The sequence below is a fragment of the Pomacea canaliculata genome, linkage group LG4 (genome assembly GCF_003073045.1).
Source record: "Pomacea canaliculata isolate SZHN2017 linkage group LG4, ASM307304v1, whole genome shotgun sequence".
NCBI lineage: Eukaryota > Metazoa > Mollusca > Gastropoda > Architaenioglossa > Ampullariidae > Pomacea > Pomacea canaliculata.
The window spans coordinates 8,946,567-8,961,038 of NC_037593.1; the positions used below are offsets into that span (position 1 = coordinate 8,946,567).

The 14,472-nt window shown below is 39.5% G+C and overlaps 2 protein-coding genes across 3 annotated transcripts in view; one reads left to right on the forward strand and one right to left on the reverse strand.

Annotated features, from left to right (window-relative positions):
- LOC112561881 (transcription elongation factor SPT6-like) overlaps window positions 1-9,509 on the forward strand; it is a 22,915-nt gene extending 13,406 nt beyond the window's left edge. Inside the window, exons 26-37 of the mRNA XM_025234706.1 lie at window positions 67-214; window positions 520-668; window positions 904-1,044; window positions 1,315-1,421; window positions 1,778-1,866; window positions 3,576-3,691; window positions 4,269-4,391; window positions 4,814-4,971; window positions 5,454-5,644; window positions 5,889-5,957; window positions 7,787-7,926; window positions 8,160-9,509. Coding sequence (XP_025090491.1) covers window positions 67-214; window positions 520-668; window positions 904-1,044; window positions 1,315-1,421; window positions 1,778-1,866; window positions 3,576-3,691; window positions 4,269-4,391; window positions 4,814-4,971; window positions 5,454-5,644; window positions 5,889-5,957; window positions 7,787-7,926; window positions 8,160-8,711 — 1,983 coding nt within the window. The 3' untranslated portion in view covers window positions 8,712-9,509. The remainder of the gene's footprint in view (window positions 1-66; window positions 215-519; window positions 669-903; window positions 1,045-1,314; window positions 1,422-1,777; window positions 1,867-3,575; window positions 3,692-4,268; window positions 4,392-4,813; window positions 4,972-5,453; window positions 5,645-5,888; window positions 5,958-7,786; window positions 7,927-8,159) is intronic.
- LOC112561892 (zinc metalloproteinase nas-13-like) overlaps window positions 9,507-14,472 on the reverse strand; it is an 18,507-nt gene continuing 13,541 nt past the window's right edge. Inside the window, exons 9-12 of one of the 2 annotated variants that reach the window (XM_025234734.1) lie at window positions 11,535-11,717; window positions 11,008-11,133; window positions 10,641-10,775; window positions 9,507-9,991 (exon numbers count right to left, since the gene is read on the reverse strand). In XM_025234734.1, the coding sequence (XP_025090519.1) occupies window positions 9,873-9,991; window positions 10,641-10,775; window positions 11,008-11,133; window positions 11,535-11,717 (563 nt within the window). In that variant the 3' untranslated portion in view covers window positions 9,507-9,872. Of the gene's footprint in view, window positions 9,992-10,639; window positions 10,776-11,007; window positions 11,134-11,534; window positions 11,718-14,472 lie in introns of those variants that run through there. The other variant, XR_003098739.1, reaches the window with a different exon arrangement.

Genomic DNA, 14,472 nt, shown 5'->3' on the forward strand with positions numbered 1-14,472 from the left:
CAGTTACATAGAAAAAGGAAAATAAATTGTGTTTAATGTTTAGCTATAACTTCTGTTTTGCTGTAGGAATATGGTGATAAGCATATCACCTTGTATGATATAAGAGCTGAGCTAAATCAAAGGTACAAAGATCTGCGGACACCATATCGATCGCCAACCAACGAAGAACGATTTAACATGCTTACCAAGGAGACACCTGAGACATTTTATGTTGGTAAGTTTGAACACAGCATTTGTCCCAGAACATTCCTTCATGAGGTTCTGCTGTTTTGTATGCTCTTAAGAAGTGAAATACATGTTTTCCTCGGGAGTTGTCTTTTTAAACTAAATTTTTGCAGTGGAATAATTTAAGAGTTGCTTGAAGTAGATGAGATATTAAAGAGAACGTGGAAGTGAAATCAGTGTTTGGATTCGAGGTTCACATGAAAAGTAGATGTTAGTGAGAGACACAGACTCTAAAGTAACATACAATGTACATGAAGAAAGATTTTGATCAGACTGGTATGGTGCGGTGTGCAGGTAAATTGGTGCTTTGCAGAGTAACGGGCATTGCCTACAAACGACCTCAGGGAGAGCAGTTGGATCAGGCCAATCCCAACCGTAATGATGAAACTGGACTCTGGGAATGTCCATTTTGTCATAAAGATGATTTTCCAGAACTTAGTGAGGTATGTGATGTGTCTCCTTTTTTGTTATTTCATATATTTTTTTTAATTGAATCGTGTACTTTTTTTGTTTAAAAGAACCATGTGAACTAGTTATTCAGGTTGACAAAAGCTACACATAAAACTTAATGATCACAATTCTTTCTCACACAAATTACCTATCAGTTTTACCTTTGATATTTATTTAATATTTATTTTGGTAATAGTCAAGTTGACTCATGAAAATGATTTTCACTAGGTGTGGAGTCATTTTGATGGAAGCAACTGCCCAGGCTCTGCAGTTGGTGTAAAAACACGACTTGATAATGGTGTATCAGGTTTCATCCACACAAAAAACATCAGTGACAAAAACATAAAAAATCCTGAAGAGAGGGTCAAGGTAGGAACAATATATTATCTTTTATATCATGCATATGTATATGCTATTGCTAGTACAAATTCTATTTTTGAATTGCCCCTGGAGATCAGTAAAGTTGTATTGTAGCAAGGAAAGCACCACTGTATTGATTGCATGATTTTATTTTATATTTCATTTTTAAGTATTTTAGTCCATCAGGCAGAGCGCTTTAGGCTTTTACATTCTTACTGGACCACATAAGCATTATTATTGCTACAGTTGTTACTATTGTTATTAATTTTGTGATTGCAGATTGGCATGACCATTCATGCTCGCATCATTAAAATAGACATCGACAGATTCCAGGTTGAGTTGACTTGCAAATCATCAGAGCTGGTTGACAAGGATAATCAGTGGAAGTAAGTAGGAAAAATTTTCAGCAACAAAAAAAAAAGGACATAAGAGTACTTGTGTTCAGCCAGGGCTTCTGCTTACGCAAAAAATTGCGTACAGTACGCATTAAAAGTTCGGAAGACCCCTTCAATTTTCGTCAATGGGGTCCCATTCAAATTTGGGCGAAGAACAGGGACCCCTTAAAAATCTGAAGAATTTAGCCTTAGCAGGAGCCCTGGTTCAGCTATGTCATCTTGCTGCTCGATATTAATTTTTTCTTGTTTTTCATCTTCTGGCCAAGGCTTAACTGGTTCATTGCATTTATAGAAGCATGATTGCAGAAAATGCAGACCTGATAGACTTTTTGCTGTTACTTTTTCAGACCTCAGAAAGACTTGTATTATGACTTTGACATGGAGAAAGTGGACATGGAGAAAGAAACGGAGAAAGCAAAACAGCATGCAAGGCAAAGTAAGTATATGCTTGGGCTCATTATCATTTTTACAGTTTTTCTTCAGAAAGATTGTGGATCTTTCCATATAATTGATACCTACGTAGCTGGGTGCATCTAGTGCTGGAAGAATTTGTTTGATCTAACTCCATTTGGCTATGTACCTTTACAGGATTAGGTGTGTGAAAGAGATTGTCAATAGCAATATCATGTAAGATATTACTGGCTTATGTATTGTTCTTCCTGTTGCCATAGTGAAACAAATAGCGCAAGCCCCCTCTGCAGATTAATGAAGTTTACAGTGTGTCCTAAAGATTTTATTCAGAGAAGAGTCACATTTTGTTTAAAATGTACCCATATTGAGGCAATCGCGAATGCGAGTCTAAAATATTTAATAATAGAAATATAAGCTTGAATGCACCACAGATACATGAGAGTACATGTTACACAAGTTACAGTAGAGTTGATTAAATTAAGTAAATAGTAAAAATCAAGAGCATGAAACAGATTATTTAAACAGAATGCAATAAAATAAATACCTTGCACATAAAAAAATTTGGCTAAATTGGGCAACAAAGGAGCACACAATAGTATGTCTTTTCTTGTTGATACTATTACAGAATGACTGGCATAATACTTTTTCTGTTGTAATATTGTTTTTCAATAAATCTGCCAGGAAAATTTATTTCTGCAAAATCATGCTGATCTGAAATTTATATTTATTTGCTTATTTAAGCAGTTTAAAATCATGGAGTGGGTTATTTTGAAAAGAGAGAGAGAGATAGGCGGAGGGATGATTCAGGCAATCCTCCTTCATATGAGAAATTCGTGTTGGGTCTTTCGTTTCTTATGCTTTATGTATATACATTTCTTATTTAAGTTCCTGCATCATGAAATCTCTACCTGGGATTTCTTCGAGAAGTTATTTAACTTGTAGTCATCTAAGAGACATTTGCAGTGTCTCCTTTCTTCTCTCTGTGTAGCATCTACTCGGTTCTTTTCGCTTTTCTCCAATTATTTTATTTGTAAAGTGGCAGATATTCAGACTGAACTTAGCAGTATTACCCCATCCCTTGTTAGGAATTGTGATTGCTCCACCCTTCTTTTTTTTTTTCTTTTTTTTTTAAAAGTGATTTCTGCTAAGTGTCTGAGAAAGACTCGAAACCAGACAAGATATATGATGTCTTGTGCACTTTTCTATCCTTCTCTTCCATTCTTCTATACACTACTGGACAAGAGTTGTGGCTGGACAAGCCATGGCTGCTTCACCATGACAGTACACCTGCTCACAATGCCTTGAGCATCCGGCAGTTCCTAGCGGAGAAGAACATTGCCTTACTGGAACAATCTCCCTATTCACCTGATCTTGCTCCATTTGACTTTTATTTCCCAAACTCAAGGCGACCCGTTTTGAAGGCATGTAGGCCATCAAAGAGGGCCATAACAACAGAGCTAAGGGGCATCCCAGAAGAATCGTTCCAGCAGTGCACAAAAGCATGCAGAGAAGAATGGAAAAATACATTTGACTCAAGGGGGATTACTTTCAAGGAGAAACCATCTTGATTGTTGTTTGGAATTGAAATAAATTGTTTGTGATCAACCTTGTATGTGTCTGTAATAGAATAATGGTAGTCTCAAACTAGTATGAGTGTTCTAAAAAGTGCCTTCTGCATGATTTCTATTTAGGCACCCTTTGGACAGTAAAATTTGACTTGTCTTCTGTTCTTAGTGTACATCAAGCGAGTGATAGCCCATCCTAATTTCAAGAACATCGGCTACAAGGAGTGTGAAAAAGTGATGGCCTCTATGGATAATGGTGATGTGATAGTGAGGCCTAGCAGCAAGGTATGCAGCATTTTGTAGTTTTGGGGGGATTGAATATTGCACCTTTCATAGCCTACACCTCACTTTATTGGCTAGTTTGTATACAAATGATAGTCCTGTTGATAAAATATATCACAGGAATACACATTTGACAATTGTCGCTTTAAAAAACACAGAACATTTTTAAGCCAATAATAAATTGGGCTACGATGTCAGACACTACAGTTACCCAATTTTGTTTTTTGTTCTTCGCCCAAATTTGAAGGGGTCCCCTGGGACCCCATTGACGAAAATTGAAGGGGTCCTCCGAACTTTTAATGCATACTGTACGCAATTTTTTGCGTAAGCAGAAGCCCTGATAGAGGAGTAATTCACCTTAATGGCACTGGGTCTGTAAAGGTCTTTCAGTCTTAAATAAGTGTGGAAAAACTACACAACCCTTACTTGGATGTTCATGAAGGAGAAGAAATGTAGGGTCAGACTGTATCAGACAAAACTTAAAAAGTGCTGTTTTCTTATCAAGTATTATCAGACTTGTGCTTGTGAAGTGATTTTGTGATGAAAATGAACATTTTCTCAACAATAATTTCATGTACAGGGGGCTGACCATTTGACAGTAACATGGAAGGTGTGTGATGGCATCCTGCAGCACATAGATGTCAAAGAGGAGAAGAAAGAAAATGCCTTCTCTTTGGGAAAATCACTTTATATTGGTGAAGAGGTAAAATTGTGCTGAGGTTAAAAAAAATGTATTGTTGGTAAAAATGATGATAGGGAGAGGGTGACTTGTATCTATGTGCTCTTCAACACTGGAAGGTAGTAACTTAAAGACTGCATTATCAACTAGAAAAGTATGCAGAGATTTTGTGTGCACATTGAGTTATTTTCTTGATTGTGGACCAGCTGGTGTTAGAAGGGATGCTGGGATGTTATTCAATATAACTGTGAGTAAGAAAAGGCTAATTTATTCCACAATGCTTTAATATAAAGCTTGTATGTGGAACTTGCCCTTGTTACTGAAGGTGTTAAGCCACAACAACTGACTAACCACCAATAAAAATATTTTCAGGATTGTATGGTTTCTGGATAATTATTGGGATTAAATACCATAACTTTAAGGACAATTTTCTTGAATCTGTCTAGGAATTTGAAGATCTTGATGAAATAATTGCCCGCCACATTCAGCCAATGGCAGCTACTGTAAGAGAAATCATGAGTTACCGCTACTTTCGTGAAATTGATGGCAAACGTGATGTCCTTGACAAAATGTTGACAGAGGAGAAAAGGAAAACTCCTTCAAGGTCAGTAGTAATTTTTGGCCTTTGAGTCTCTGAATTCATAAGAGCCACAGGATGGTCATAGGTGCACGATGTGTAACCATGACATCCAAATTTTTAACTGTTTATCTTATTTTTAGACTAAGCTTCGTTACAATGTGTAATAATTTTGTTAATTTCTGTACAAATATATTAGTATTTTTGTGCATAATGTCTTGTCATTGAATGTGTCTCCAGATAGGTAAATATCAGTAGCTTTGGAGTTGGTGTCTTTTTACACTGACCCCTCTCCCCTTTCTGGTACACGCATGGCTAATCTAGCTTCATAATGTACATTTATCGTAACAAAAACAAAAAAAAGGCATTCTTACTTTGACAAAAGTGTATAAAAGCAACTTCCATGATTTTGATTTAAGATTCATTTATTTCTCCCTGCCCCCTCCCAACCCCTCAAATCCTCAGAATAAGTTGGGGTCAAGTTAACCATTTAACAATATTTCTTGCAGAATTCCATATGCATTCAGCACTTGCCCTCAGTATCCTGGCAAGTTCCTATTGTCGTACATGCCTCGTAATAAGACAAGACATGAATACATCTCGATCACACCTGAAGGCATTAAGTACCGCCAGCAGATTTTCAACTCACTCAACAGCATGATCCGCTGGTTTAAGGAGCATTTTCGAGATCCAATCCCAGGTATCCTTGAGCAGGATTATTTTCGAACAATAATGAGATTTATTATTATGCTGGCATCTTGCAAAAGGTTAGTGCAAGGTAGTGCCATTCCAAAAGACGAGTTGCAAAAAAGATGGTAGCTTTACAGATAAAGGGAATTATGAAAGTGTTATCTGTGTAAAAATTGGGATAATGTTGTGTCATGACTTTACAGCTCCTGTGCTATTTCAGCTTACCATACAAATGCTTTTTGTCTTCTTTTTAGGGACACCGGCAAGCACTAGAACCCCACTTGCATCATCAACCTTTGCAACTCCTAGCATGGCCTTACCAGGTTAATTTCTTCTGTAATTTTTAACATATCCAGTAGCAGGCCATAATTTAGTACATTAACAAGGGTATTTGTACATGGTTGCATGTTTGAGGAAACAAAAGAAGTTGCCTTTCTCAGTGGCGTAGGAACCAGGGGGGCAGCGGGGGCAGCCGCCCCCCCAAGGAAAATACAGGGGGGGCAGGAATATCCTTTTGCCCCCCCCAATATTTGAGACGTAATTCCTCACAAAGAGCAAAGAACAGAAGAAAGGTAGGGGAACGTAGAGAGGAGACGGTCATCACCGTGCGAGTGCGAACGCCGTTCACTGTCAGCAGGGAGTTTGCCCCCCCAACGCCGAACATCTTCCTACGCCACTGTTTCTTGGTTCTTGTCACTCGTAGTGCTTGGTAACTTCATTCTGGCAATTCTCAGAAATGACATCAGAAGTGATTGATTTTGTGTAAGAAATATGTAACATACATTACAGCTACAGCTGATATTTTGAAATTAGATTGGGGAGAGGGGAGTCAAGATGTCTTTGTATTATTTTCTATAGGATACTTGCTTTCCTTGTCTGAGAAAAACCAGATGGCTTCATGATGAGGCTTTTAAGGGCTACAACTGCTTTTTAACTAAGTGAATTACTCCCCCTGGTAAGGAGTGTCAGCGCTCTTGGCTACAAAGGGCTCCACTGTATCCAGTTGCATCTGCCTTTAACCGCTATATAAAGCTTTTATATGCTATATAAGGTTTATATTGTAGTCTATGAGTTTGGCTCACAGGATATGCTACACACATACACTTCATTGTCATTATACTTTTAAGCTTCCCACCTACATCTTTACATTGTATGTCCACTGTTCACCTGGATTGTAGTGTTTTTGTCAACAAGATTACCAGAGAGGATTTTTGTTCATTTTGTCACCAAGCCAAATCCTCAACTTATTTGCATTAACTCGGCATGCTATACTGCTCCAGTTAACATGATGGACATTTGCACTGGATAGTCAAAGGCTTAGGAGACAAAGATGCGTGTATAAAGGGGCTGAAGAATTTAGGTCAATGCAAACAAGTTGGGCTTGAATCCTTCTTAGGACTGGCATCCACCTTCAGTCATCTCCAGCTGTGGGATGTGGGTTTATAGTAAAGTCTTTCAGCCTCTTCAGTCAACCTCATCCAGGCCAGCATCTCTTTCCAAAACAAGTTTGCTTATGAAAGCTGTGATCTTCAATGTCTTGACAGTTTAAGGTTCAAGTGCATAAAGTGCAGATGGTGGCTTCTATCCTTGCCTTTCATTGAAATGTGATGACTTCTTCACTGGCTGGTTCTTTCTCTTTCCTTTGGTGTGTTCTTTTCTGAACTTTTCAGCTCATTCTGCTGTTTCACATCTGGTCAGCTCCATCCATAATGCACAGTGTAGCCTATTGCAGTATGTTGGTTTGTCAGCAAATATGGTTTTGGAAGACTCCTGATCTCCTGATATTATTTTCTTAATTGTCGCACCGCCTGGCAATGTTTGATTCATGAAAAAAAGGAAATGTTCCTTCCAAGTGATCTTTGTGATACCAGACAACTTGGTGCAAATGTCCTCCCATCATTCCCTGCACCTGTATAAGCTGTTGATGAGCTCCTTTTACAGAGCCTTATATAGCAAAGGCAGATGTATCAGGGTTCATCGCAGACTGTAGCGGTAAGGACTAGTGACTAGGGACAGTAATTCATTTGCAATGCAGTTGTAACCTCTAAGCTTCTAATAATTGGGTTATATGGTATCAAAGAAAGAATTTAGAAAACGAAGACGATTTAGATTTTTAAATTGCACATTTGTGTCTGCTTTTGGTTTTCACTAGGTATGACGCCACAGGTTGGGCGGCCGGTGAGTGGAATCTATGGCAGTCTGCCTCAGGCCACACCACAGGCTGCCACTCCTCAGTTCCCATCACGGGGATTCCCAGGGTCTTTTGGTGGAAATGTGCATGGAGGCTTCCAGGTAATTTTGCAGATAAGTTGCTAAACCTTGGAAGGAGATGTGAGATATTATCTTTTAAACACTATACAAGAGAGTGAGCATGTGGGTTTAACAATTAAGGCACCTGTAATAAAGATTAATGTGCACCAGGTTACCACATTCACAATCATCTTGAATGCACTTGGTCTTGCACCAAGTTGATGTGTGTCTTATATTTGCATCTTGTGTCAAATCTTTGTGTTTGCCTTTTATAGCCTATCGCAACACCAATGATGACGCCGATGATGACACCTTCATCATTCGTGGCACCTGCCCACATAACTACCCCAGCTGCTGCTACACCTTCATACCAGCCCACACCTCGCAGCAGTGCATGGCCAGGTGCCACACCACGCACTCCAGCCGTGTCCCGCACACCTGCAAGATCATCAGCTGCTGTGTCTCGCACACCAGCCAATGTGCACACACCAGCAGTCCCAACACCTGTGTCAAGGACACCACGAAGTGGGGCCTCACCTTCAGTTGCCAAACCTGGCTCTACAGCAGGCACAGATTGGGCTAGAGCAGCTGAACTGTGGGCTAAGCAGCGGCAGAATGAACTTAAGGAGATAGGTGGCTCCACTCCACGAGGATCCACTCCACGAGGGGGCACCCCACGAGGTGGCACCCCACGAGGAAACACACCACGACACAAGAGCCCACGTGCTCCAGTGTTGTCGTCACCAGCACCTTTACCTTCTACATCATTTGATGCCTATGATGACTCGCCACAAGGAGATGGCACACCACTAATAGACGAGCGCTAAAGAGCAGTTGGTGTTGTGTGCAGTGTCTATATGTGTATAGAGAGGGATGAGATTTGTATATACATGAATGGATGTGAACATGTTCTTGTTAGTGTGAGACTATGACTGCAAGACGCGAGAGCTATGAAATTGAGAGCTATGAATGCAAAAAGGCACACATGTCTTCATTGTATGCAAAGATACACAATTTGAGGTAAATGCATATATAATAAGCTGTATAATAATTACAGTATGTATCTTATACGTTCACCCTTGGCTTCTTTTAATAACTTGAGATTAGCAGCAACAGTTCAATACCTCAAGTTCATTATGAACCTTAATCTATAATTACTTTTAATTGGTTAGCATCCTTTGCCTTTATACAGTTTTTGATAGCTGACGTCTAGATTCATACATCCACTAAATGCAGTGAGGTTATGCAATACAGTTCCTTTCTATGTCGTGTTGGTAAAAAGGAGGAGGTTATATATCCACAGAGTAACAGGAGGCTGTTGTATGCAACAGTTCCTTCTGTAGCAATGTGTACAAGGTGGCTTTGTGGGCTGGCCATGGGAATTCAAGTGACTTGCTTTGTCTGAAAAGGTCTTAGAGGTAACAAAGACTAAAGGTCACTGCATTTACTATAAACATTGTTGACAGTTTTCCTGATCACTTGTGTGAAATATAAAAGTATTTGGTAAAAGCATGTGTGTCTGAACTTGAAAGAAATCAAAATGCATTGCAAATGAGATTTTATGCTGTGTTGCCAGGAGAGATGTCCTGGTAGATGTAAGTTGATAATAAAAACATTCAATGCAATATTCACCTGTTTTATTTTCTGGTGTTTTGACAACATTTAAGTAACGCTGGCAGTATGCATTATACTGTGTCCTTGTAATACTACTGCTGCGTTGCCAGACACTTCTGCAGCATTTTTAGAGTTTGAGAGTCAGTTGTATGGTTCTTTATTCAAAACTTGTAGAAACAAACGTGTAGCATGTCTTTGCGCTTAATCCTTTACAAACATGCCGCGAGGAAGAGAGTGAATTGTTCCTGATGCACGTTTTCACATGAGTTTGACTGATGAACGAATTGGAACCACTGACAAGCTATCGGACTGGTTTAGTGATGTCAGTATGCAGAAAACTACAGTCACCTTTAACACTTGGGCGACTTCAATATTTAGCTGAAGTGTCGACTAGCTATTAGAGTTAGGATTATTAAAAACAAGTGGCTGAAAGCAGAGAGCCTGTGTCCACTGTTCTGATCCAGTCCCAAGTCTTTTTGCATCTGACATGGATCTGAAAGACAACCATAAATCACTGAGATAACAAGATAACATCCTAAATGTGCAAATAAGTGCATTTCCTCCAGACATTTGTTCATTTGGTTTGAGTAAAATTACATCAAAAGGATGCAAGTGCCTCTGAATGGTACCCATGCTCTTTCATGAAAATTCATGGAATGAGGGAGATTATTGATTTATGCAACAGTCACTTATAACCGACAATTAAATTTTTATGCAAAGGCAGTGTGCTACCTCTCTTCAGGCAAGCAAACAAAACTTTCACTTATCCTGCATTAAAAAAAAAATACACAAAGAACCAGAGATGCAGTCAGGGTGACACTAATCAACTGAAATTTGTCGTCAGTGAGTGAGAATTCTTTAAAAAAATTAACAAAAGTAACAAAGTTGGGAGTGAAATACTTCCAATGAGTATTGTCATAAAACTATGTAATTCATTGATCCTATCTTTGTATGGTTTGACACTCATCCAGGCCTGATGTGTGGTTGGTTGATTGTATTTTGTACGATGGACATAGACAAGGAGCTAGACTGGCTGTGGACTAAGATAAAATATATTTTCTTTTGTACAGTAAATATAAGGTGGATTTAAAAAAAAAATTCTGTGAGGAGGATGCTAGAGGAGTCAAGGCCAAGGAAATTACCTGTTGTAGCGCACATCTTGCACGACTTCTTGCATTTCATGCTCATGAAGTACGCGAACTTAGAGTTCTCGCAGAAGTTGGACTGCGCCAGCATCGGACAAGAAGGGTCAAAGTCCATACACAAGCTGCTGTCGTCTGCACACAGATGTACCCAGCACGGTGATAGCAGTTGGGGAAAAGGTGGAAATTCTGATAAGAATGTTGGGACAATTTCGTCCTCCATCGGTCTGTGATGATCGTTATCGTAATGTTCGTCGTCGTTGTCTATATGGACATGGATAAAATAGTTTCCAATATCGACTTGCGTATCATGTGCACTATACGCACAGACGAGTTTGGGGAGTACTTATCGTTTTCTCTGACCAACCTTTGTCACAGAAGTTGCAGGCTTTTTTACAGTACATGAGCATCCGGGATGGATTCATTCTACACTCGTTCAGTGTGACTAGGTGTTGACAGTCCGGTCGCAAGTCCGTGCACGCCATGGGCTCCACTGCAGCAGAATCAACAGGTCAGGTGGATTGTTAATGTTCCTTCTACATAGGCTGTGTCTCATTAACCAAGTATATTATTCTGTCTCATTAATCGTAACTATTGCTGTATCATTAATTATGCATATTACTCTGTGACATTTGTGAATGCATGCAGTTTAAACTAGTTGAATCTTTTATCAGACTCCGAGGAGACAAAAAAAGATGTAATGAGATTTTAAATTTCAAATTAAGTGACTGATTAAGAAGACCCTTTGATCAACCAATGAAGAATTTAATGGTCATATTTGACAAGAGGAGTAGGTGGTATTCGAGGTGAAGACAAAGCACACTCTCTCTTTCTGTCTCTCGCAAACACACATTACCTTCAGACACGCACACGCTTGTTGTGAGATAAACTTACGTTTCTCCGTAGTTCTTGTAGTTGTGGCAAGTTTGGTAGTTGTTGCAGGAGATCTTGTAGTTCTATCCTGTTGCACGCACCGGACTGCTGGGTGAGTGTCGTTACCGGGACAGACGCAGTCACAATTCTTGTCCATGAATGCCTCTTTACCGAACGAACTACAGTCTGTAGTTGTGCAGCCCTCTGTAACACGTCATGTTCAGGGGGAAGGGGACAAACACAAAATACCTGATTTAGTCTTCCTTTTGAAAAGAGGTCTTACAATTTCATATTCGCTAGGTATTCGCTGGCGTTCAGGAATAATGTTCGTGGAACAAATGTGGTTTTAGTGCATGTTTAAACTATTTGATGGAGGATAGACTGCGGATAAAGGAAAGGGAGAGAGTTTCCCTGTTTTGAAGCATAGTAACTAAAATCCGGTGACCACATGTGTTTGTTCTGGTGACAGGGATGGAGAGCACACGGTCAGTAGATGAAGAGCGGAGTAGTGTGTAGGGTAAGAAAAGTTCAGAGAAAATAGAGCGGATAGGTAGCCAGTACAGAAAACGAAGGAGAGGGGTGGCATGGTCCCGCTTCCTCGCTTTTGCACCAGACGCTCAGCTCTGTACTTTCTGTGCTTTCCTTTTGTTTTTCCTCCCCAGATATCAACTCTCATCGCCTTTAGTCTTTTCTGGCTGAAGCCATTACAGTTTCTTCATTTGTACAAGTCGTCCATGTGATAGACTTTATATCAGTGCCTAACAGTCATGTGTTTCAACATTTTAATGCAATGTCTGCTTTTTTTGTGATCACGTGACATTCTCCTGACAATTTGATCAACGTTTCTGATGACTGACCTGTTCTGCTTCATCCAAAGACTTTCTGTGGAGAAAAAAGACTTCTGCTTATATGTTTCGAGCACTTAACTAAGGAAAGGTCCGCATGGCGATCGAGCTGTTTAGCATTCCTACTTACTTTCTGAGCACACTCATACATGATGTTCGCTAACTTGATGTCGCGGAAACTCAGGCCTCTTCGTTGGCCGATGACATCTTGAAAAGCCGGATCCAGCGTTTCTATGCTTCTCCCTCCTTGTGCCTGTAAAAGAAAAACGGCGATTGATAAAGGTTGCTCGTTGTGTTGCAAGACGGATACTTTTTGTAAAATATCAAATTAACATTCAGTTTTCTGATATATTGCTGATACCATAATAGTAGTAATCTGAATCATGCATGAAATGAATATTTGTCTTCGTTCTACCAGGTGAGAGACGAGGTTAGCAAGTACACAATCCATGACAAGGGACGACTTTGTAGGAAGTCAGTTCTGCTGTAAACTGTGGCGAGAGGCCGGGTTGGTGAGATAATCGGTGGCGAATGCACTATGCGGTGAAAAAAACCCCACTAATTTTAAATAAACCGAATTTCTTCTCTGAATTAAACTGTATTTTGTGGCTGTAATTATGATATGATCGAGTTTAGCTAGATTTATATTTATTGATAAACTTTAATTGAATTTTTTGACACTATCATGGTGTTGGAGGAATCAAGATGCATTCAAGAGGTCTTACAGTTTCATACTCGCTAGGTTGTTCACTGGCGTTCAGATTCACCGGTGCTAAATACTCGGGATGGATGCGCGTGTAAATGGGCAATAGGGGCATTAGATGAAGCTTAATACAATATGTTTTTGTTTTCTGAATGTAAATATTTGCATAACTTATAGGCATGAATCATTCTGATGATGTCTAGCTTGTGAATTATCGTTTAACTGTACAATAATTGCACGCCCGAGAAAAACCTTATTCACATATTCTTTTTATGAAACCAGCGAAAGTAGTTGTTGTGTTTGTCGATGTGGTTTCTTACACCGCCACTGTAGTGCATTACACTGCGATAGTCGTACTCTACACCGTGTAGGTTGATCGCTCTGCTGTCCCATTTGTCGAACTGTGGGTGCATTGACTGTGGAATGAGCGGTTGTAGTTGACCCGGATGTAAGAGTCTCGATCTGGTCGCGCCTGCTCGTGGATCCAGCCAATCGCGTGGCCGATTTCATGGACCACCACGCCTTTCTGCAGAGAAACATTTTGCCGGAATAACTTCAACCGGATCGTCAACACAAGTAATTTATCAGGAACTTGTACATCCGTGGATTTATCGAAGACAGAAGTTCCTGAAGATAATTCATTTCATAGACTTATTAAGTTCCCTGATGTGTTGCGTGTCTGTTGATTGGGTAGAATTGAAAACAAGAAGGCGAAAAGTTTTAGGTGCCTTTCTTGTAATTGAATTCGAGATTAATTGTTCGTCTTTTAAGAAACAGAGCTAGAAACACACTAAAACTCACTCGAAAACAGCCGCTGGAAAGAGCCATTGCCTGTCCCCCTCCTACTCTGCCAAGTCGAGAATAACACCTGAAGAAAGAAAATGCAAGTCCTGGCTTATAAATAATATCGGACGTATGTTAAAGTTCAGTCAAAATCAGTCATCGTTTTGTTAGCCAGAACACAAAAACCCCAGTATTATTTTCTATGGACAGATAGACAACAACAAATTATTAAAGCATATGATATGTACGTTGTACGCTCAGAAAACTCAGTAGATGTTAGCGAGTAACCTTTATTCAGTTACACAACTCAAACTAACTAACCGAATAAGTCCCTATCAATCAATCTATTTAAAGTACAAAACACAATACTATTGACTGATTACACATAACGCCCAATTCATGAAAAAGCGTCTAGTCACTCAGCTTTGCGTTCTTGAAAGATGATGTTTATCTGTGTCGGCAGGAGTTGGCTTGCTTTGATAGTCAAAACAAGTGTATCTTTTTTTCCCAACTTCTGGCTATTGCTTCGTGTAATGCAGGCATTGTTCTAGTTTCTTTCTTCTAACAAAAAATATTGAAGCAGAAATACAAATGTAAACCTTAGTTAGTGGTATAACAAAATTACGAG